At 38.6% G+C, this 21,808-nt stretch overlaps 3 protein-coding genes and 1 long non-coding RNA gene across 5 annotated transcripts; 2 read left to right on the plus strand and 2 right to left on the minus strand.

The window, feature by feature from the left end:
• Positions 1 to 2,266: 2,266 nt before the first annotated feature.
• On the plus strand, positions 2,267 to 6,031 carry LOC112187853 (NEDD8 ultimate buster 1). The gene is made up of 11 exons (XM_024326805.2): positions 2,267 to 2,800; positions 3,289 to 3,411; positions 3,529 to 3,625; positions 3,782 to 3,817; positions 3,960 to 4,147; positions 4,224 to 4,326; positions 4,601 to 4,782; positions 4,858 to 4,935; positions 5,067 to 5,169; positions 5,246 to 5,339; positions 5,425 to 6,031. The coding sequence occupies exons 1-11, from the start codon at positions 2,499 to 2,501 to the stop codon at positions 5,799 to 5,801; spliced, it is 1,683 nt and encodes a 560-aa protein (XP_024182573.1). The 5' UTR covers positions 2,267 to 2,498; the 3' UTR covers positions 5,802 to 6,031.
• Positions 6,032 to 6,151: 120 nt separating this feature from the next.
• On the minus strand, positions 6,152 to 8,949 carry LOC112187854 (protein OS-9 homolog). Of its 2 annotated transcripts, none has more exons than XM_024326806.2 (8): positions 8,762 to 8,949; positions 8,137 to 8,216; positions 7,786 to 7,989; positions 7,460 to 7,531; positions 6,868 to 6,983; positions 6,696 to 6,762; positions 6,510 to 6,616; positions 6,152 to 6,429 (listed from the first exon to the last, which is right to left on the minus strand). In XM_024326806.2, the coding sequence occupies exons 1-8, from the start codon at positions 8,841 to 8,843 to the stop codon at positions 6,270 to 6,272; spliced, it is 888 nt and encodes a 295-aa protein (XP_024182574.1). In that variant the 5' UTR covers positions 8,844 to 8,949; the 3' UTR covers positions 6,152 to 6,269. The 2 variants fall into 2 exon arrangements, with proteins under 2 accessions (XP_024182574.1, XP_024182575.1); XM_024326807.2 differs by having other exon boundaries at positions 8,137 to 8,213; positions 8,762 to 8,946.
• A 1,319-nt stretch (positions 8,950 to 10,268) lies between these two features.
• Positions 10,269 to 13,967, plus strand: LOC112186408 (protein PHOX4). Its single transcript, XM_040514276.1, has 3 exons — positions 10,269 to 13,184; positions 13,272 to 13,488; positions 13,595 to 13,967. The coding sequence occupies exons 1-2, from the start codon at positions 10,976 to 10,978 to the stop codon at positions 13,436 to 13,438; spliced, it is 2,376 nt and encodes a 791-aa protein (XP_040370210.1). The 5' UTR covers positions 10,269 to 10,975; the 3' UTR covers positions 13,439 to 13,488; positions 13,595 to 13,967.
• Positions 13,968 to 14,089: 122 nt separating this feature from the next.
• Positions 14,090 to 17,058, minus strand: LOC121051612. The gene is made up of 6 exons (XR_005806249.1): positions 16,878 to 17,058; positions 16,685 to 16,759; positions 14,861 to 15,178; positions 14,645 to 14,768; positions 14,510 to 14,550; positions 14,090 to 14,324 (listed from the first exon to the last, which is right to left on the minus strand). It is a non-coding gene; the product is annotated as an uncharacterized LOC121051612 (long non-coding RNA).
• Positions 17,059 to 21,808: the final 4,750 nt, after the last annotated feature.

The raw sequence follows: 21,808 nt of genomic DNA on the forward strand, positions 1-21,808 counted from the left end.
GAAAGTCTCTTACGGATGTCAATTAGGATTTCAATGGGAAAGTCCATCAACCTTGTCTTTGCCTTGTTTTTGTTGCGCGTTTTCATGTCCTCCTCTGTTTCCTCGGTATCTGTAGATCTTCTCCAACTGATAGATATTAAATGTTACTAGTCTATAACTGGATCCCTATATATATTCTATATATAAGCCATCCTCCTTTTCTTAGTCTGATTGGAAACCAAAGCCAAAACCCTATAGAAATCCAGTTGGGGCTCTGAATCAATAAAAAGGCCAGCAACGAACACGTTTCTTTTTCTTTTTTTCCCTTTTTGGTTTTTTTATTTGTTATAATAGACTCCTTTCTTTCATGCTGCTTGTTAGTGGGCATGGGGTGAATACACCTTATACCCCTTGTACGGTTAAGGTTCGTTTTGTCACTCCTACCCTTCCACATATTTTTATTTTTTGGGCTAATTAAATAACGTTTTCTTCTCTCTTTTTTTGGATAAACTAAGGGGGCATCAATCCATTAATGTAATTCCAGCTTGAAGGTACGGATAGCTTCTTTTCCTGTTATTTTTAGTCAATGTATTGCTTTCATTCTCTATTTATTAATTTTGGTGCACATCGTGATAAAAAGTATCCATCTAAGTCATTCATGTCATCTCTATGAACCGATGTAATTGCATTGATAATGAGTATGTATTCCACAAACCACATTCTAAAGCTGCCTCATATGAGGTAGTTTCGCCTCTAACCCTAAAAGCTGCATTCTGCATGATTTCCTACATTACATCAAAATGATTAATAGTAAACACAAAAGCTCCCAAATTTAAATGGATATCAGAGAATGGACAAATCTAATTACCAGAACACTATGCCTTTCTCTTTTTGTTTCCATTTTTCATCTTCACAAATTTTTTTTTTTTAAATTTTTTGTTAAGAATGACCTGATTCGGATTGTGATTTTGATTCAGGGATTGTTCATTTGTGTGATAGTTTGATGTGACTATGAGGTGAAAGGAAGGTAACTGATAAGAGGGATCACACTTGATGACTCTCCCCTTTTCCTTCTTTACATCACAAGACATGCACTGTCGATTCCTTATATTATTTGAAGAAGTCAGTTCTAGCTGTATGACTACTGTAATAAGTGGTTTGATTCCTGCTGGATGCACTTGGAACTTTTAGTTCAATTGCTGCTCATGGAATTTAAACATTCAGCTCATGGGCATTGAATTTTCCTTGAATGATTAGCCTTTGGTTTAGATTTCGTTAGAGAGTTCTTTACAACTTGAACTTTCTAATATGGCTGTCTCAATAACTATTTATTTCCTCTGTTTGAAACTCAAAAAACACAGTGTAGTGAAATTTTGTTCGACGTATTGGAAGTGCCGCCGTGCTGCACCGCCACCATACGTCGTCGTAGAGGTTCCGCTGCTCAACACTACAACCATAGAGACTGGGTGCACCCACTTCGATAACCCAAAGCCACCAACCGCTGAAAATGATTGGATTCAAAGTGACGGAGAGAGGACTGGCCTTACCCAGATAGCAAACAGAGAAACAAGATATCGCGGACCCATGGCAGGCGAGTCCAGCGCGGAAAACAACCGCATTAGCCTCCACCTCCCTGCACCAACGTTTGTGCCAATGAAAGAAATCTAAATTTCTATCATCCCATCGCATCTTAGACTATCGAGAGGACAGAGGAGAGAAGACCATTGATCATCGATCAATCGAAGAGTGAGCACTAAAAACAGCGACGACGCAACAATAGATAGACAGGCGAGCAACATCGCGTCAGTAGAGAGAGAATGAGAGCTCTGCACTAGAGTATTTCATATACCGTACAAAATCAATATACCTTCCACAACTTTAAACAATGTACATATGTATTTTGTTTAACCATTTGCCATGTTTATTCCTTATTATTTGATTTAAATTCATGACATTATCGATAATCTGCAAATAAATGCTAAACCGACCTCAATCCAAATCGCAAGCCAAAACACAACTCCAAAAACCTGAGAGATCACAACCCAACTTCCTCCCTCACGAGGCCCATCCAAACCACCCCCAACCGACCCCAATCACATATTAGTAAATGAAAATAAAAAATACTCTCGAATTATCTCGTAATAATTCAATTTAGTTTCAAAACAGATTTTCACTACCGAAAGGGCGAAAGGCAAAGAAAAATATTTCCCTTTTCCAATGAATTAATATTTCATTATCCAAGTGTTTATAGTTATATATATAGAGTCCTATGACCCCTATTACACTGTGTGTGACTTTTCACTCTGACACATAACCCACCAAGAAAGTTCAAATCTTGATGAACAAGAAATTCTTTATCTATCTATAAATACAAAATCCTCACTCTGCCACAAAACCCAGCAAGAAAGTTTGAGTCTTGATGAACAAGATATTCTTTATCTATCTATAAATACAAAATCCCATCTTGGGTTCTTCAAAATCCCCACATTTTTAGTCTTCAAGTCGTCTCTATCTCTCTGATGGCGAAAGTAAAGATTGCAGGGACATGGGCGGGTGTGCTGGAGGTCGAACTGGACAATTGGACGGTGCCCATGTTGAGAGAAGAGGTTGCAAAGCGATCCAACTGCGAGCCCGGCTCGATCAACTTGATATGCGCCGGCCGAGTTTTGAAGGACGGCGATTGCAGCGAGAATTTGACCCAATTGGGTGTTAAGAACAACGCAAAGATTCTGGCCAGTCGGGTTTCTGCTCAGGAGGGTAAGTCTTTGGGTCAGGAGCTGATGGCCGAAAGCGAACGCGCTCAGAGACTCGCTCGAGTCAAGTAAGTGTGATAGTACTGAGTTTCTAGTGATGATGGGTTTGTTTGGTTTTGATGAAAGCATTGACCTTTATGAAAAATTTGGTTGTGTTGATCATGGGTTTGTTTGGTTTTGATGAAAGCATTTAGCTTTGTGCAAACTTTGGATATGTTAGTCATGGGTTTGTTTGATTTTGATGAAAGCATGTAGCTTTATGAAAACTTTGGTTATATTAGTTGGTTTGGTGGTAGAATCGGTTTCGTTGCATATGAGTGTTTTTTTGTATGATTGTGGCGGCTGTTTATGTGATGAACACTCTATTCCGGGTTTTGTTTCCGATTGATTGAACAAATGGTGTTTTTGGTGGTCATCAAAGTATGAGTTTTATCTAGACTTTATAATCTATGAGTTTTTGGTTTTAGAAGGGAGGTTATCTTTCAGACCTGTGTGTTTTGTTTAGTATGTGTCTCTGTTTTGGTTTAACCAGGCTGTGTATCTATTAAATTTGTAGGGCTGCTGCAACTGCGCTCTCCAAGAGACATGCTGATGGTTCATTGCCAATTGAAGATTTCAATATAGTACTTGAAGATCAGAGTGGAAAGAAAGTACAAATGGGATCGGAGACTGATCAGCGGTATGATTTAATTAGGTTTCAGTAGTTTCTGTTCTCAAGTTAGATCCTTTTATGAGAAATTTAGGGGATGCAATCCCATTTTGAGTTTGAAGTAAGATTTGAAATGTTGTTTGACAGGGCAATCATGATGGGCCTGATGCTCCATACCAATGCTAAGCAATTGATTAAAGCACAAAATTACCAAGATGCATTGGAAGTGCTCACCATGGGAGAGGTTAGTTACTTCTTTTTGCAATTGATAGTTTTCTTCATATGACATTTAGCATGTAGAGTTATGTGTTCATGCTTGTTAGAGCAGCTTTGAATATGTTTCCAGTGATTAAGAATGTCACCTCATCTGTGTGGATTTTTTTTTTTTCCATTCTTGTAGGAGGCTTTCTCTCTGTGTGATCCGAAGGTTATTGAGGTGAGTGGGTTACTTTATTGAAGACATTGTATTACTATGAAGTCCATGTGGCCATGTCACTTGGACTATATCAAACTTCCTTTCATTTTCTAAGATTGGTTTCAATATGAGTGTATGATATTCGCCGCGTGTTTGCTTTCAGCTGGTTGACAATCCTTCCATACTGCAAATCGATATGGTTTGGTGTTATTTTATGCTTAGAGACATCAACTGGCTCTCAGTGGCAGGAATTCGCCTTGAGAAAGCCAGAGAAGGACTTGAACGAGCTCATGGAAAGGACTCTTCTCGTGTTAGACTCCTTCAGGAAGGTCGCTATCCAGAGCGTGCACTGTGAGTACTTTTACTACATATCTGAATGTTTATATACAATACGCAGCACTACTTACTTTGTTGATTCTCATTATAGATATTTGAGATTGGAGCTGCTGGAAGGGGTGGTGGCCTATCACAGTGGTCAGGTTGATAAGTCAATGAAGGTGTTGACTTCTGCACAAGAGAAGTTCACCCAGGTAATTGGAATGGGGAAGCCATGTCATACACCGAATGTTTGCCTCTCTTAGATAGATAGGATTTTGGAGGTCCAAAATAAATTGTACTGGCATTTACCATCAAGTCTTCTCTTCATATATATGCAAAGTGCATGAATTTGGGAAAAAAAAAAAAGGATTTCCTTTTTCAAGTTTCCACAGTTTATGCTGATATTCTATGTCTCCCACTTTTTTGAGTGAAACCAGTAGTTTCAACAAAATCCAATTAACATGTATTTTTGGTTGTGGATTCCAGCTTCAGGTGCCGGATGAATCTCTTTCTCTTGTGATGAGCATGGGCTTCAGAGAGCGAGATGCAAAAAGGGCACTGAGGATGAGCAATCAAGATGTTTCCAGTGCTGTTGATTTTCTTGTTGCGCAGAAAGCAAAGACAGCCCAAAAACAAGAAGATGATATCCGGCGGCGAGATGAAATTAAGTGAGTATCCAACTTATATTGAATTTATTTTGGATCTCTCTGTCTGTGTTTTTAATTAGCCCAACTAATTGGCAGGGAGCAAAAGAAGTATGGTACTACACCCCTGAAGAAAGCTGTGGATATCGAGAAATTGAACCAACTGGTCTCCATTGGGTAAGCAAGCCAATATAATACAGTTGTTTCAAAAGGATGGATCACCTGCAGATCTGTCCATTTATTTTGTGCCTGCATAACATCAGCCCTGTATAGTTGTTGGTCATCCTAAGAGTTTCTTGACTTTGCAGGTTTGAAAAGGAGCTTGCTGCTGAAGCACTACGAAGAAATGAGAATGACAGTGAGAAGGCATTGGATGATTTGACAAATCCAGAGACAAATTCTTCCATACAGGTGACTTGAACATTTTTGTTTGAACACTATGAATTTTATTTAGAGAATGAACACTACTAAATTTATTTACTTGCAGCAACATCTTGAATCAAGGAAAAGTAAACGACAGCGCCAAGCAGTAGATGCTTCAGTTGAAGCTCTTGTACGCATGGGCTTTGACAGATCATTAGGTACATAAAACAGATGTTATTATAATTGGTTTATGTTTGTGAGACTAAGTCGGGCTCACTCTGATGTTTACAACTTTGTGTTCAGCGGTCGAAGCTTTGCGGGGTGGAGGGACAATGGACCAAGCAATCCGTCGACTGCTCTCGGGACAGGCACCAAACCCCACAAATGCTGCTGACCAACCTGAGGCAATTCCTGCAGTCGATGCTAACAACAATAACCAATCTGATGCTGCTACTGACATTGCAAATTCTCTTGCTTCAATTCTTGATGATCAAAATGGTGAAGTCGGAGTTCCTTCAACATCTAGTAATGCATCAGAGCGTGATGCAGAAATGGAAAGCGAACTTGCTGAAGAACTAGCACAAGCAGATGCTTTCACTGACTATGACATCGAAGTTACTAAAGAAGGTGAAGCCATAAGCGAGTACTTGGCTCTACTGAATTCAGCGGGAACAAAGTGAATATCACTTTGCCAATAAGAATTGCACGACTTTACAACCGGGCATGTACATATATAATAGACGGTAGGTCATGGATCTAGTTATGGTGATGGCATTCCAGATGATCGATGTCTTTGATCCGTCGTTTTCCCAACTATGTCAACACTAATATTAGTGCCATGTTGTTTATCTAACCTGCCTTTTACCATTTCTGGAATTATAAAAAAGCATATTTGCTGCTTTTAAGGAAATGCGGTATAAAAATGGTTAGTACATTCTAATTTACTAGTATCAATTCCGGAAACATAAGGCCAACAAGGTTGGGGATGAACAAGGATAGAGATGACAATCAATGACTAGGGCCAACAAGGTTAGAGATGACAATCAATGACTAGGTTTCTATAAACTTGTGAAAGGCGTAAAAGAATACAAGATTACATAAGATTGACTATCATTAGTATTCACAAAATTCTCTGAATTTATATAATGTTACTCATCCGAATCGCCATTGGACTGAGATTCATTGTCTGTGACCATATCTATCTGCTTAATTTCAGATACTTCATCCTCAACTTTGGTTTCCTTGTAATCCTTGGGAAGAACATTACAATTAATGGTCTGCCATACCGGTCTCTCTGCTTGGAATAATCTGTTGGTTGAAAGTAGCCATTAGATTCACTAAATAGAGAGGGGGTGGGAAGGGAAGTGGGGAAAGAGATAGAGGCTTACGGATGCTTGCAAAGTGTGGGGCATTGAATTGTAACTGCATACTTGCAAGTGGATATCTCGGTAATTGAACTAATCATAGCTCTCGGCTCAGAGCATACAAATCTCACCTGCAAAATGCATATAGAGTAAGGAGAAGAGGGATGGGAACAGAAAAATGAAAACTAAACAAAGTTCATAGCTTCATACCTCAGTCTCTCGAGGTTGGTTTGTAAGATCACAAGTGGTTCCGTTTGTATATTGATGAGGATGATACCTGTATGAAAAGAGAATTTTGATAAGTCGCATTTAATATCTTTGTTCTGATCTGCAGCAAGTCTTCTTCCATGTCCAGCAAATTTTCATAAAAACAAAATCAGACCTTTGGTATGCATCTTTTGAGCGTGGATCTTTAAGCAAAGATATGTCAGAGAGATTCTGGTTGAATGCAGCAGTGGCCTCAGCATCATATACACCTAAAACAAATTCCTGAAGCACCTGTAATAAGAGAGAGAGTATCGAATCACATAAGTTTCAGGATCAATGAGGTAAAGAGTTCCAATAAGAAATCAGTCTAAAATTATGATGAAAACAATGTTACTGGTCATTTGCTGTCCTAACCAAAAGTATGGAAGTAAGAAAATAAGTATCTACCTATACCCCAATAACTACCACATATACCACTATAACCACTACAATGATGGAAGAAAGCCAAATAATTGAATATGCAGAAAAACCCAACCCTAATACTTCAGTATTTAATTAAATAGACCATATTTGTGTGCCAACACTATGTTAAAGCCCAAGATCCTCTAATTAAACACGGTTCCTTTTTAACACACTGGATGCATATTAGCTTACTTCCTCTCATCATATGTAGTTTTATACTTCTACTGCTGGTATCATATTAGGAACTAATAACAGAAGATAGTATTAGTTGAAAGTGTGCATTTCAGAGGCGCATAAGTGGATACCTTCTCATCTTCCACATGAATTTGTCGTAATTTCATCTGATAGCAAAATTCATACGACCACCAACCCTCTTGCTGCATAGACGACTTATTATGTTAGCGTAGTTTAGAATAGATGCACAATCATCAATAGGGAACCAGACAATAGTTTTTAGGTTACATGAGGATGAGAAATAGGAAAAGAATAATTTGCTCCAAGGAGCCATTCAAACTTTTTAATTTTAGAAAAAAAGAAATGTGATTCTTTCTACAGTATATGTAGGGCTATATATATTCAAGCACTAAACCATCACAGACATTCAAGACAGTTTTAGAGTCACAGATCTTACTCTGACAAAGCATTGGCCCTTGAGTATTTCAAGCAGCTCATCTGGCGTCTTCATCTTAACTCGTTTCTCAGTTTCCACAATCATGCTGCTAGTATTCTGCTGGAGAATTGGCTTCCCACTCTTAGCTTCCTCCACCTTAGGCATGTAACATATAAAGTTCTGTCCATTCTTATTGGGCATAACCACAGACTCCTGATCATCTTCCTGCAATAGTTGTAATCCCCATTATTATATATCCTAGTTTTGCAAGAACTATGATTTTTCAAAACATGTAACAAGAATCAAATCTTATTGATATGTAGGAACTAACAATTGGCAGAAGTAACAGAAAAAGAATTCACTTTAGCTTACAGGAGGAAAAGGTGACTCTTCAGAATGGAATTCAATCTTGTACTTTGGCTCACGAGAACTGCGACTAAAAGTACCACCTGCTGATGCATAGACAGTCATACAGAGCCGAGAAGAAACAGAAAGAACGTAAATTTGCCACACCCGAAATTTAATTAGGCATCTAAAAATGAATGGTTTCCTACCATAGGTGGATTTCTAATGCCACTTTCTCTAAACTAGTTTCCGAAAACCTTTAACCAACCATTTTCCTTTCACAAGATTTCTACTTCAGTGCAAGTTCTCTTAGCTCAGTTAACAACATCCCCAGCATACTCATATAGTAAACCAAGTATATATAAGCAAAATTCTAAGTGCCTGACCTATAATCCTACACATTGATTTCATCAATTCATCTAATCACAGCAAAATCACATCACCATATACATTACTCAAACACCCAGAAACCCATGAAAACCCATAAATTCCCACCAATGATTTTCAAGCTCAGCATAATCAAAACTCAAAAAGATAGTAAATTGATAAGCAAGACACGATTTTGGGATGAAATAAATAACTGGGTCGATCAAATTCAGAGATGGGTATTGGAAATTTGAGCTCACATGGTGAAATTGGATGGGTGATTTACCTAGGTGAGCTGGGTTGATCTCGGCCGAGACCAGGTGGCAGAGAACGAGCGCGAGTAGAGTGAAAACCAGTACTACCTTCATGGCTTCAATTCTTCGATTCTTGAAACAGAGGCATTCAAAATTTGGAGGTATTAGAAGCTTTGCTGTTTGCTTCGTCAATGGAGAAAGACGAAGAAGAAGAAGAAGTGAAGCTGGAGCTGTTTAAGCCAATGAATGGGAGCCAAGTGGATGAGTTGACGTGGCAAGGTGTGGGGGGAGATTGGGTCGGGTAGAGAAAAACACCGATCCGTATTTGAGTTGAGTTGGGCTTGGATTGGAGTTAATTGGGTTGTCCGAAGTTTTCCTAATCGAGCCCATGAGGCAGCTTATGCCGGCTGCTCGATACAATTCGAGTTTGATTTGTATTCTACTTGTGTTTGTAAGATAAATGAGTCGAGATTGAGCTTAAAATTAAGCTTGACAAGAAAGTGAGAGTAGCTCGTCAAACTCTTACTCTCGAGTTTGATAATATAGCATATAACATAAAAAGTCAGGACATTATGCAGTAATTAATACAAGTTGAATCTGAATAAAACTGAACTTGTTATACACTATTCAAATGATTCAATCTTAGCTCTTCTAGTAAGATTTGACCACGCGTTACCAAAGTGCATATAAAATAGTTTAGAATCTGATTCAACTTGAGAAACAAGGCAACAAGTCCTTGATTAAACATAACAAATAACAAAGAAAAACATTAGGGGACGAACCCGTCACGCCATCGCAAAAGCACTTCTAAAACTAAAAGTGCTTTTGTACTAAAAGTGCTTTTGCGCTTCTAGCTTTTGCCAAACCACAGGCTGTCTATCAACCCCAGTGAGCAGGATCCACCTGGTGTTTGGTGGGCGGTTGCCGCCTTGTGAACAACCGCTTCTGCCTTGTGATTGGCGGTTGAGTGGGTCCCGCCAATAAGTTCGTTACTTTTTGGTTCACATGCGCCACGTAGGGAACACTCTCTTTTCTGATTGGTTGGGACATGTCATCACATCTTTGTCCCCACACACAAGCAAACCCACTGTAGTCAACAAGTTGACGTTGTCCACTGGTCTAAGATAACTTCTTTTTTTTTTTTTTTTTAAGTTTTTATCCCAAACAGACAGATTGTTGTACACATTTTGAAACTTTTTTATATTCATTTTTTCCTTCTTTGTGCAGAAAATAAATTAAAAAATATATTGAAAATCTAATAATTTACACTAGTTACATTTTATTGCTACGGTTAAATCTAATATATTAAAATTAAAATTTAAACAAAAAAAGCAAAAGAAAACTGAATAAACTAACCAAAAACAGAAGCTTTGTTAAGAAAAAAACAACCAAAAACAGAAGCACTAGGATCCCAAGCTATCAAATCTGTGTCTAATCCAACGGCCCCAAGAAACTTGGAATTCACGGAAACAAAATCTTTTTCAATATTCTAAAACAAAAACAAAAAAAATCAATTTATCAGATTCCTCGTCTATGCTTTTGTGGCGTTTACGTTAAGAACAAGCAGTGGAAATCTTGCACGTTACAAAGGAGCCAACGGACATTTTAGGACGTTCTTTTTCTTCTTCCATTTCTGACATCCATTTTTGCTTCACCAGTTTTTGTTCCTCTGTAATATCTGAAGCTTCTTCTTCTTCTTCAGGATAAGCCATTTTTCCAGATAAGTTTCTCTGTCACCAACAATCTTGTTACTTTTTGTGCTTAGGAAAGACCCTGAATTCTGTTTTGTTCAAAGCTTGTTGCTTTTTTCTGTTTAGCTGAATTGGTTTGGTGGGTTGGTGGTGTGGTTTCTCTCTGAATTGGGATTTGGTTGTTATCTAGATTAGGCAGTATCAAATCCTGGTTTAGAGGGAAGAAGGGTTTATTGGTTTGGTTTGTGTTTTGAGTTTTGAGTTTTGAGTTTGTGGTGGCTTGAATTTATGCTGATTTGGTTGATGAAAGAGAACCCAGTTGAGCTTTAAGGGAGTAGTTGAAGAATTTGAAGTTGTTTCACAGCAAATTTGTGCCCACAGAGGTTGGAAGTGGTTTCTTTGGGGAAAGAGCTTTGCTTTTTGTATGTTTTGGCTTGGATTATACAAAAGAGTGTGATTTTGAATTAGTTTGTTGTTTATAGAGTTGATTGGAGAAGCTAGTTTTATAGCAAGATTTAGGCTTAGGCTCTTATTTTGTATGAATTGTTAGAGTGCATGATGGGGAAGCAAAGTGGGAAGAAGAAAAAAAGTTCAGGGGATAGTCCAAAGCCAAGCAACAGTAGCGAAAATAGTCCGAAAACCCAAGATAAGGATACAGAAGTTTTCATTGCAATGGCTCATGAATTGAAGGATGAGGGGAATAAGTTGTTTCAGAAAAGGGACCATGGAGGAGCTATGTTGAAGTATGAGAAAGCCCTCAGATTGCTTCCCAGAAATCACATTGATGTGTCCTATCTTCGGAGTAATATGGCAGCTTGTTATATGCAGATGGGGTTGAGTGAGTATCCGAGGGCTATTAATGAGTGCAATTTGGCCCTTGAAGTTACACCCAAGTATAGTAAGGCTCTGCTGAAGAGGGCAAAGTGTTATGAGGCTTTGAATAGGTTGGATTTGGCTCTGAGAGATGTTGGTACCGTGTTGAACATGGAACCGAACAATATCATGGCACTGGAGGTTGCAGAAAGAGTGAAAGATGTGCTAGAGAAGAAGGGATTGAGGGTGAATGACACGGTGATTGAGTTGCCTCCTGATTATGTAGAACCAAGTCATAATGTGCTGCCAGGGAAATTAACGAAATTCAAGTGTCGGAAGAAGAAGGGGAACAAAGATGAAGAGAAGAAAGTTCATGAGGACAATACCGGGGGGAATACTGAAGACAAGATTGAGCAGAAGAAGGCTGTGGAAATAGGTGAGGAAAAGAAGTCTGTGGGTATAGAACCAAGTCATAATGTGCTGCCAGGAAAATTAATGAAATTGAAGAGCCGGAAGAAGAAGGGGAACAAAGATGAAGGGAAGAAAGTTCATGAGGACAATACGGGGGGGAATACTGAAGACAAGATTGAGGAGAAGAAGGCTGTGGAAATAGGTGAGCAAAAGAAGTCTGGGGGTATAGGTGATGTAGATAAGGATCTGGAAATAGCTGAGGAAAAGAAGGCAGAGGTCAAGGTAGTTGTGGAGGAGAAGATCACAACAACAGAAGAAGTGCCGAAAAGAAGTGTGAAATTGGTGTTGGGTGAGGACATAAGATGGGCTCAGTTGCCAGTAAATTGCACCCTCCTGCAACTAAGAGAGGTGATCCGTGATCGGTTTCCAAGATCAAGAGCAGTTCTTATCAAATATAGAGATGAAGAAGGTGATTTGGTCACCATCACTACTAATGAAGAGCTGAGATGGGCTGAAGAATCTGCAGAATCAGAAGGCTCTGTCAGGCTTTACATAATAGAAGTTAGCCCTGATCAGGATCCATTCTTTCAGGAACTGAAAGTTGAAGCGCACAAGCTTAACTATGGAGCTGAAAATGGTACATTGGTACACCACAAGGACATGAAGGGGTCATATTGCATTGAGGATTGGATTATTGATTTTGCTCAGCTGTTCAAGAACTATGCTGGCTTTGAATCTGATGCATACTTGGATCTTCATGAACTTGGGATGAAGTTCTACTCTGAGGCTATGGAGGAGACAGTTACCAGTGAAGAAGCTCAAGACATTTTCGACACAGCAGGAGAGAAGTTCCAGGAAATGGGAGCTTTAGCGTTGTTCAATTGGGGAAATGTTCACATGGCCAGGGCAAGGAAGAAGGTATTATTCACAGAAGATTCTTCCAAAGAATCTATCATTTCAAACATCAAAACTGCATATGAATGGGCACAAAAAGAATACACAGAAGCTGGAAGGAGATATGAAGAAGCGCTGCATATCAAACCCGACTTCTATGAAAGCTATCTGGCCCTTGGGCAGCAGCAGTTTGAGCAGGCTAAACTTTCTTGGTATTACGCAATTAGCAGCAATGTTGATTTGGAGACTTGGCCATCCACAGAGGTTCTTAGACTTTATAACAAGGCCGAAGACAACATGGAAAAGGGCATGCAGCTGTGGGAGGAATCGGAAGAGCAACGGTTGAGTGAACTCTCTAGTCCAACTAGTTGTAAAACCCAGTTGCAGAAGATGGGTTTGGATGGGATTGTCAAAGACATATCAGCAGATGAAGCTGCAGAACAAGCTACAAACATGAGATCTCAGATAAACCTTCTTTGGGGCACCATGCTGTACGAGCGATCTATAGTGGAGTTCAAATTGGGGCTACCTGTATGGCATGAATGTTTGGAAGTTGCAGTTGAGAAGTTTGGACTTGCTGGGGCTTCTCCAACAGATATAGCTGTTATGGTCAAAAACCACTCTTCAAATGATAATGCATTGGAAGGTGACCACACTTCAAACTTTGTAATTTGAAACTTAATATGTTTCCTTAAAGTATTTTCAACATTATGCTTACTTTTTATTGTTACAGGTTTAGGATTCAAGATTGATGAGATAATACAAGCATGGAATGAGATGTATGAAGCTAAGAAGTGGCAAAGTGGAATTCCATCATTTCGGCTAGAGCCATTACTTCGGCGGAGAGTTTCAAAACTTCATTTTGCTTTGGAGAATGCTTTAAAAGACAGCACTGAATAGATACATTTTGCTGCTCCATGGAGCATGTAGTATTTCATATTGAGGCAGGCGTGAGTTTTCTCTCTCATGTGACATACATACTTGATTTCGTTCATCATATTCATGTAGACACATCGTTTTAGTAATTAACCATCAACTGGTTTGCCTCTTGTGCAGGTTTTCTTGGTACTTTCCTGTCATAGATTCAGGCTTTCAGCTTATGGAACTTAGTAGTTTTAACATGCAGTGGATAGTTGTATCCACATTTATTTGTAGTAGTTCAGAGAACACAAACATTTTTTTCCTTCTCTTTACACGTTAGGGGGTTGAGGTGAAGTTGCAGATCTTCATTTTAGTTAGTTCTGCCTTCATCAACATGGCTTTACAGTTTCTGCTAGAACATTAGTACTTGTAATTGAAGCATCAAGCATCTACCTTGATGTTAGTGTGGCGTGTAACTAAATTATTTTTTTCTGGGCAATGTCTTTCAGGGTAAGGACTTGTATTCGACTATTCGAATCATCACGGATGACATTTTTGTTATTTTTTATAGCTCAGTAGTTAACTATGACAGAGCTATATCTGAGAAACAGCGATGAAATTGTTCCTAATATATGGCTTGTGAGGCTTGTGTTCGTGTTTTCCTTATCGATTATATCTGAGAAACAGTGATGAAATTGTTCAAGCAAGATAAAACCTCCAACTTTATTGAAACAAATGGAGTCCATGCAGATTGAACAAAAAGATATCAACTTTTAACAGAAGATTAGACTGAAACTATACACAAAATTTAAACGCCATCATCAGAATCACCATCACCGGTATCACCATCATCAGAATCATCATCACCGGATGTAGGCAAGAGTGCCAAACTCGATGTAGCATGCAGAATGATCTTGTCTCGGATCTTGGAACCACAAATCACAACGGCAACATGTCATATTCACAGTCAATAAATCTACATCATATAAAGCTTCTCATCCTTAATCAATTGTTAGGGCTTAAGCATCTAACTAAAAAGTAAGCATTCAAGCCACTTAATTAATTTACTGTGAGGATTAACATCCAAAGCAAAAGAAAATATTCACATACCCGATTTCATAATCTTCTGGAAGGTCACCTTTGAGTTCATCCTAACAAAGTTGCATCCATTAAGAAGATTACGAAAACTAGCTTAAAATCATAATTGAAAAACGTAGGAGGTATCATAAACGAATCCAAACTTACAACTTCCATGTCAAAAGAAAGAGGATCGACAGTAGCATATGACTTGAAGAAATTGAAGAAACTTTTACTGCGTTTACCACGATTCTCATTTAAGTTGTGGGAAGGATTCCAATCTATTTTAGTCCTACAAGAAGATAACACAAACTCAAGAAGAAGAAGAAGAAGAAACAAAAGGAAAAATCAAACTATACACCTGTAATCATGAACTAAAATTACCCAATTGCCTTCAAGGAAACGTTGTCGTTGTCACCCGTCACCTCATACTTTTTAGTCAAGACCTTATTCTTAAAAAAAGGATTGTCGTCAAAGGTGAACTTCAGCTCAAATCCTTTCAAATTAGTTGTCCTACTGGACTCGATATCATTCAAATACTCGAGAGCATGATCAAGCGTCTACACTTGATTAGAAACATAAGTAAAACAAAAGCACAGAAGAAAGTTTGGCTGAGAAATTGCACACCTGCTTAGAAACTAGCCTGTCAGAAAGCATGGCAAGACTCCAAAAACTTGAGATTTCTTGAGCGGCAATATGTCTCTGCAAATAAACCAAAGGGTCCTTGACCCAAAACACCAAAATAAGCAAATGTTATTCCACTTACCCAGCAACAGATTTTTGTTCCCAAATACACAATTTAAGCTCAAATGACCATTTTACCCTCAAACCAATTAAAAATTACCCACTGCCATTCTGTCTCCTCTCTCTCTCTCTGTCTCCGATCTGCGTTCTCTCTCTCTCTCTCTCTCTCTTCCCTCGCCCTCCCTGGCCAGCAAAGCCCCGATGCCAACTCCACCTACTACCAGAGTCGGGCCGCCCACCATGGCGTCGTCACCAACTCTCTCTCTCTCTCTAACTGCATCTCTGATTCTCTCACTGACCTCGACTGCTCAGTTTCCGTCGCCGTCGACCTCAACAACTCAGCCTCTAAGTCTGATTTCTCTCCCTCTCTCACACCACCGTCGACCTCGACTACAGTCGCAATCAACAACTGCATCTCCGATTCTCTCACCGACCTCCACTGCTCAGTTGTTGGAGCCGTCGACCTCAACAACTAGGCCTCCAAGTCCGATTACAACCTCGACTGCTCAGCCAGTGAGGAGAAAGCCATCGGATTGTCTTTGACTTGGATTGATGAGGACCACATCCACAGCAAACACATGGCCGGCTCTGTTGAGGTTCCATCAAGAAGAAGAAGATGTGGGTGCCCAGAGCTTTTTCTGGGCGCCCAAATCAACTTCTTCTTCTTTCTTTTTTTTGGGTAAAACGGAGGCAGAAGGAAGGAAAGAAAAAGAAGAAGAAGTTTTATCGGGGGCAATACACGTCTATTGGGGGGCAATAGATATTTTCAATTGATATCATCTCCTTGTTTTTTTTTCTTTAATCAACATTTTATTAGTCTAAATTTAAGGAAATTAGTTCTGATTCCGGCGACCGAAAGTGCTATTGGAGGGCAATAGACGTCTATTGGGGGACAATGCATGGCTGATAAACGTCTATTGGGGGACAATGCATGGCTGATAGACGTCTATTGAGGGACAATACATGGCTGATAGTCGTCTATTGGGGGGCAATAGACCAAAAGTTATATTGAGGGGCAATAGAGGTCTATTGCCACCTCTATTGCCTATTGCCCCTTTATTGGTGGGCAATAGATGTCTATTGGGGTAATAAACATTTCCAGTGAGGTTTTCTGAAAGGTCCAATGGGCGGCGGCTGGTGACCGGAATCCGGCGAAAGTTGGCCAGATTCCGGCGAAGTCTCCTATGGCTTTTCTCTCTCTCTAAGTAACAAAGGGGTGAGGGGTAAAATGGTATTAAAAAAATTTATAAAAAAAAAAAAAAAAATCTTAATGGGGTATTAGGGAAGACTCCCTTAGAGTGTATTGGGTAAGAGAGAATTAAAAAAATTTAATGGGGTAAGTGAGAAAAAAATCCCTAGAAATGAGGTAAATGGACAAAAACCCTAAACCAAATGGCATATCAACACACTTTCAAGGTAATCCAGAAATTAAACCTCTGATGTACGAAACACAGTTTGGCATACCTCTTCATAGAGAGGCTTTAAGAACATTTCCTTAAACTGAATTTCCCATCGACATCTTTCGACAAAAAACTGATTCTGCAATATATAAATGTGACATACAACATCCTTGACATTCAACTGTTCCGAATCTGAACATTCTTAGAAACTATAAAACATGGCATAGCTAAGTTGTTAATAGAGAGAATCTACATACCATGTCAGAACGGAGATGCCGGTTGTTTGCCACCCATTTCTTTTTCTCCTCAACAGAGAGGGCTTCCTCCTTGAGAATGTGAGCCTGCAGAGTATGAAATTTTGATCATCTACACACTATTCTCAACCTAGAGTTAGGTTATAAATTCTGAAAAACAAACAAACCCACATCTATCTCTTTCAATTTTTCCATGGATTCGCAGTACTCCTGCAAAATAAAAAATTGATCAACAAATTGCCTTATGTTTGAACGGGAACATAATCATATGAAAACAAAACTTGCCTTAAAATGGAGCCTCCTTGCCTCAAGTGCACGGCGATAGTTTGGGTTAGTTCGTGCTAGAAATGGAACAAACAAAAAGATAAGAGAATTAAACCTAACAGCAAGATCATCCGTTGTGTCATTGGGTTGGATACTATTCACTACTTTTTTATGTTTATTTTCACCCTTTAGGTCAGTTTCGTGACCTACAAACTGACCTGAGTCTTAGAAAGTGACCCATATCAGTTTTGAAACTGTGCTAGTGACCCAAAAGATGGAAATAAACATTAAAAAAACAGTGAATAATATTTGACTCAGTGACTTAACTGGTGAACTTGCTCTGAAATATATATAGTTCAAAATTGAGATGTGAGATTGATAGTATTACCATGCTCTTCGATTGCTTTTTCCAACGGGTAGTCGTAGGCCACAACGCTGAAATCCATGATCGGGGATGTCTTTGCCCTCTTTGCACTGCTACCATCCGCCACTGTCACGAGAGCAGTTTGTTTAGAGCAATTTGGTTGGGGATTTTATACACAGGGTGTGTGTATTGGATCAAGGTGAAGCCCAAAAACAACCAGGCCCAAAACAAACCTTTTAACAACAAACGGAAAAGAAATTTGCTGATTTTTACAACAAAAAAAAAAAATTGCTGATTTTTACAATTCTCTTTATTAATGGGGACAATATACCCGAACCCATTAGTTTTTTTTATTTTTGATTAACCAAAAAAGAATTCTAGAACACAACTACAACACAAAACCACGAGAGCAATGCCCATTCTCAGTCGATCCACATAGAAAGCTAGGGACACAGAAAGGGGAGCTAAGACAAAAATGTCAATTAAATAGCAGTATCTCTCTCACAAAGATTAAAAAAAGAAGCTAATTAATTTAGGGTGAGGCTATTGCCACCCTACAATTTTCTTTGTTCACCCTACTTGCTCATTACACCCTACATTTTAATTACAATTATTAGATTTACTTATCCAACCCATTTATCTTTCCAGGAATATCCTCCATCATATAAAAGAAAAATTTGTTTAACGAAAATTTCTCATTTAATTTATATCAATTAAAAACACGTCCTAAAATATATTAAAATTTCCTTATAAAATCATAATTTGATTTACTTCCATTTTTTTATTTTTTCCATTCAGTTTCAATGTTCGTTTATTTCAATCCATATTAAAAAATTAGTAAGTGCTAATATGAGCAATGAAAAAAATATTGATTTTTTTTTCGTGTTTTAAATTTTTACTTTCGGTGTTTATAAGGGTATTACAAAGATTTTGATGAAGTTAACACTAATGGTTTTGTGAATTGAATAACAAATTAACGATGAGGACGCAACAAAAAGATAAAAAAGAAAATTGTAATAAATTGAAATTTGGATGGAGAAGGTGAAGATTAATGTTATCAGAATTTTGTATTTAATTAGTTATGTATTTAGTTTTCCTTAAATATTTAAATTTTAGAAAATTAGTGTACTTATTAGTCATTTTGCATTTGGGTAATATAGTCTTTCAATAATTCAAATATTTGTAGGGTGAACAAAGAAAATGGTAGGGTGGCAATAGCCGCACCCATTAATTTATCCGCTACAAAATTGGCCTCTCGATAGATATGTTGAAAACTGATAAACTCAAAAGAGGAAGCAAGCCATTGGATATCAACAATCAAAGATTAGATGGATATGTCACGGATCGTGCATAATAGACAGTCTATCATAACTTTTGAATCGCCTTCCACTCGGATTTTAGGGTACTTGAAAAACTTGGCAGCATTTAAGCCCTCTCGGAGAGCAAAAGCTTCAAATAAGAGCACATTAGCCTCACCAAACCTTGTTTGAAACAACTAATAAAGGGGAACCATCAGAGTTGCGCAAAACAAAGCCTATAAAAGCATGATCTGCTTTAACAGAACCATAAAAATTTAGTTTAACACAAAATTTTAGATTTCAATCCACCCTTTTCCAATTATAATTTAATTTTAGATTTCTTCAAGATATTTTATTTTATGTTTTTCCTTAATTTAAGTCGTAGAATTGAGCTGTCTATTTCTGTGCGAAAATTTCTACTTGAGTTATTTAACGGTTACGGTGTTACACCTTTACATCCGAAAACTACATGTGTACTTTAATTCCGTTCGTAGAATAACTTCATAAAAACTGGCCGGATCAACCAAATTGGCATTGACATTGGTGAAGGTAAATATTGTTCATAGTCGGATCTTAAACCCTTTTTGAATGGTCAAGGTATTTTATTGAAAAAAAAAAATTATGTATTTAAAAATAATAAGGAACAAATTGAAATTTCAAACGTAATTTTGAGAAAACACGAATCTTCAATTGGGGAAATATCACCAATGGTCATTGAGTTATGACAAAGTCAGATATTGGCCACATTATTTTTGAAAACTTAGCCACATTATTCGTGGCCAATTAAACTTTCAAAAACGTAATTTAAAAAAAAAATTGTCTTTTAAAAAAAAGAAGAAGTTAAAAATGCATTTTTTTAGTGTTTAGACAAATATACCCTCAATTTTAATAGCTTTTAACAGTAGAATTAACAACAGTGAGTTAAGTGAAAGACGGATGTAAAACTGAGTGAGTTAAGTGATATTGTTGAAAATACAGTGAGTTAAGTGTCGAATAAGTCATAACTCAGTGACCATTGGCGATGTTTTCCCATCTTGAATTATCCTATCTTGAATTATTTTCCTAATAAAAACTGAGCCATGCAATTGGCGTCATAAATCTATATGTCATACCTGCTACACCGACAGATCATAACCTGCAGCCCTGTAGTTGCTAGGAAAACTCCAAGCCGCTCAATAAAAACTGAGCCAGCTGTTAACTTTGGCAGATTTGGTGCTACAACCAAGTTTTTTTTTTTTTTTGAGTGGAAGACGACAATAGAACCAACACACACACACCCATGCAATGTATCCCAGCATAGCCAGACTAATCAATGCACCGCAGACGCACGAACCATTGGGTGTTTTAACTAACCCAGGTCCCTCAAATCTGCTGGCCACGGGATGGAGCTGGGATTCGAACTCTAGACCTAGAGGTTCCAGACTAGGCAGCTCGATCAACACACCACACCACGTTAAACAGGGATTGCAAGTTAGTGAAATCATGTCCCCTAGTTCAAAGTCCTCTAGTTTGTTCTTCAACTTTCACAATAAAATCAATACTCCACGTCTCCACATGATTCAGAATCACAACAAACCCCAAAATTTGATGTCGATCTGCTAGTTGGATCCCATCCCGCTTGAAGCAGCATGCAGATAAATCACAAGAAGAAGCCTATTTAGAGGTTCGGATTAAGAAACAGTTATGAAATTGTTCAAGCAAGATAAAGCATCCAACTTTATTGAAACAAATGGAGTCCGTGCAGATCGTAATATAAAGATATCAACTTTGACACAAGATTAGACTGTTAAACTAGGAACAAAAATTTTGGACTTAGCCCTCATATATTTCATTTCATTTATTCGCTCGAAAGTTTATTTGCTTGGATGATGAAGGTGTGAAGCTAAGAAGAATAATTTTATCCGTATTGTATAAGGAACAAATGAAAATGAAAAAGAAAGTTATAGCCACGATGCGATGTGATCCGGTAAAGATGTAACTCTTTGATAAGATGCTTTGAACTACTCACCTGTTTGTAGCTATCTTCTTTACTAGTCGTTTCGATCGAGTGTTCTCAATTTAAGTGTGTTCAATTTTAGACCGGGTCAGTCGACTTCTTTTTTTTTTTTTTTTTTTTTATCGAAATAGGATAGCCATTTCATTAAATTCAGCAAGCAGTACAAAAACGAAACACCCCTATGGGGTCGACAGAAAGAATCGTTCATCAGAACCTCCTAAAAACTCTATTCTAGAAGAATAAAATCCAGAAAATCTCCAATACAGCCACCTTTTAGGAATTCCACGCACCTTTATTCTAACAAAAATCAAGAAACCTCGAAGCAGATATAAAATAGAACCAACTAAGGCTTTGGTTTTTACGACCTAGATAAACTTAAGCAATAATAGGAGCAGAAGATGACAAACCACCTTCCACTCCCTTGACAAAGTCAGCCAGCCCTTAAAGCTGAGGGCCCAACCCACCCAAGCCCAGCAAGTAATGCTCACATACCATAATGAAGCCCAAAGGGCCCAAGCAGAGATTGCTAAGGACACCTCATAGACTCCACCCCCCTGTTCCAACCCACCATCGTCTTCGATTTGCAACCCGCCGCCGCCACCACAGATGTCGGACATCCCGCTGCTGTAACAGCCACCGTCGAGTAGAACCAAGCTGTCATCCCCGCCAACGAAGGGTCCAGGCCCGAGGAAAGCAAGGCTGTCATTACCTCCTGTAGTCGATACAATTTAACAACCGCCCTTTCCACCACACTTGCAGCCATTATACCCAAGAGCACCGCCATCCAAAGCAACAGTCCCTGAGGCCAAGCAAAGCAGCACACCTTCCACGATGGCGGCACACCAAATATCAACACTTGTAGTAGATGCACCATCGTCCCTTGGACTCGATAGGAATCGGCCCTTCCGATCCGATCTTGACCAACCCAAGACCGGATCACCACTCATCCGCCACCTAGATGCCATCCCAGCAAAAGAGGCCGCATCTTGCACTTCACCGTCGAGCTTGGACG

Source organism: Rosa chinensis, chromosome 2 (assembly GCF_002994745.2).
Source record: "Rosa chinensis cultivar Old Blush chromosome 2, RchiOBHm-V2, whole genome shotgun sequence".
NCBI classification, from domain to species: domain Eukaryota; kingdom Viridiplantae; phylum Streptophyta; class Magnoliopsida; order Rosales; family Rosaceae; genus Rosa; species Rosa chinensis.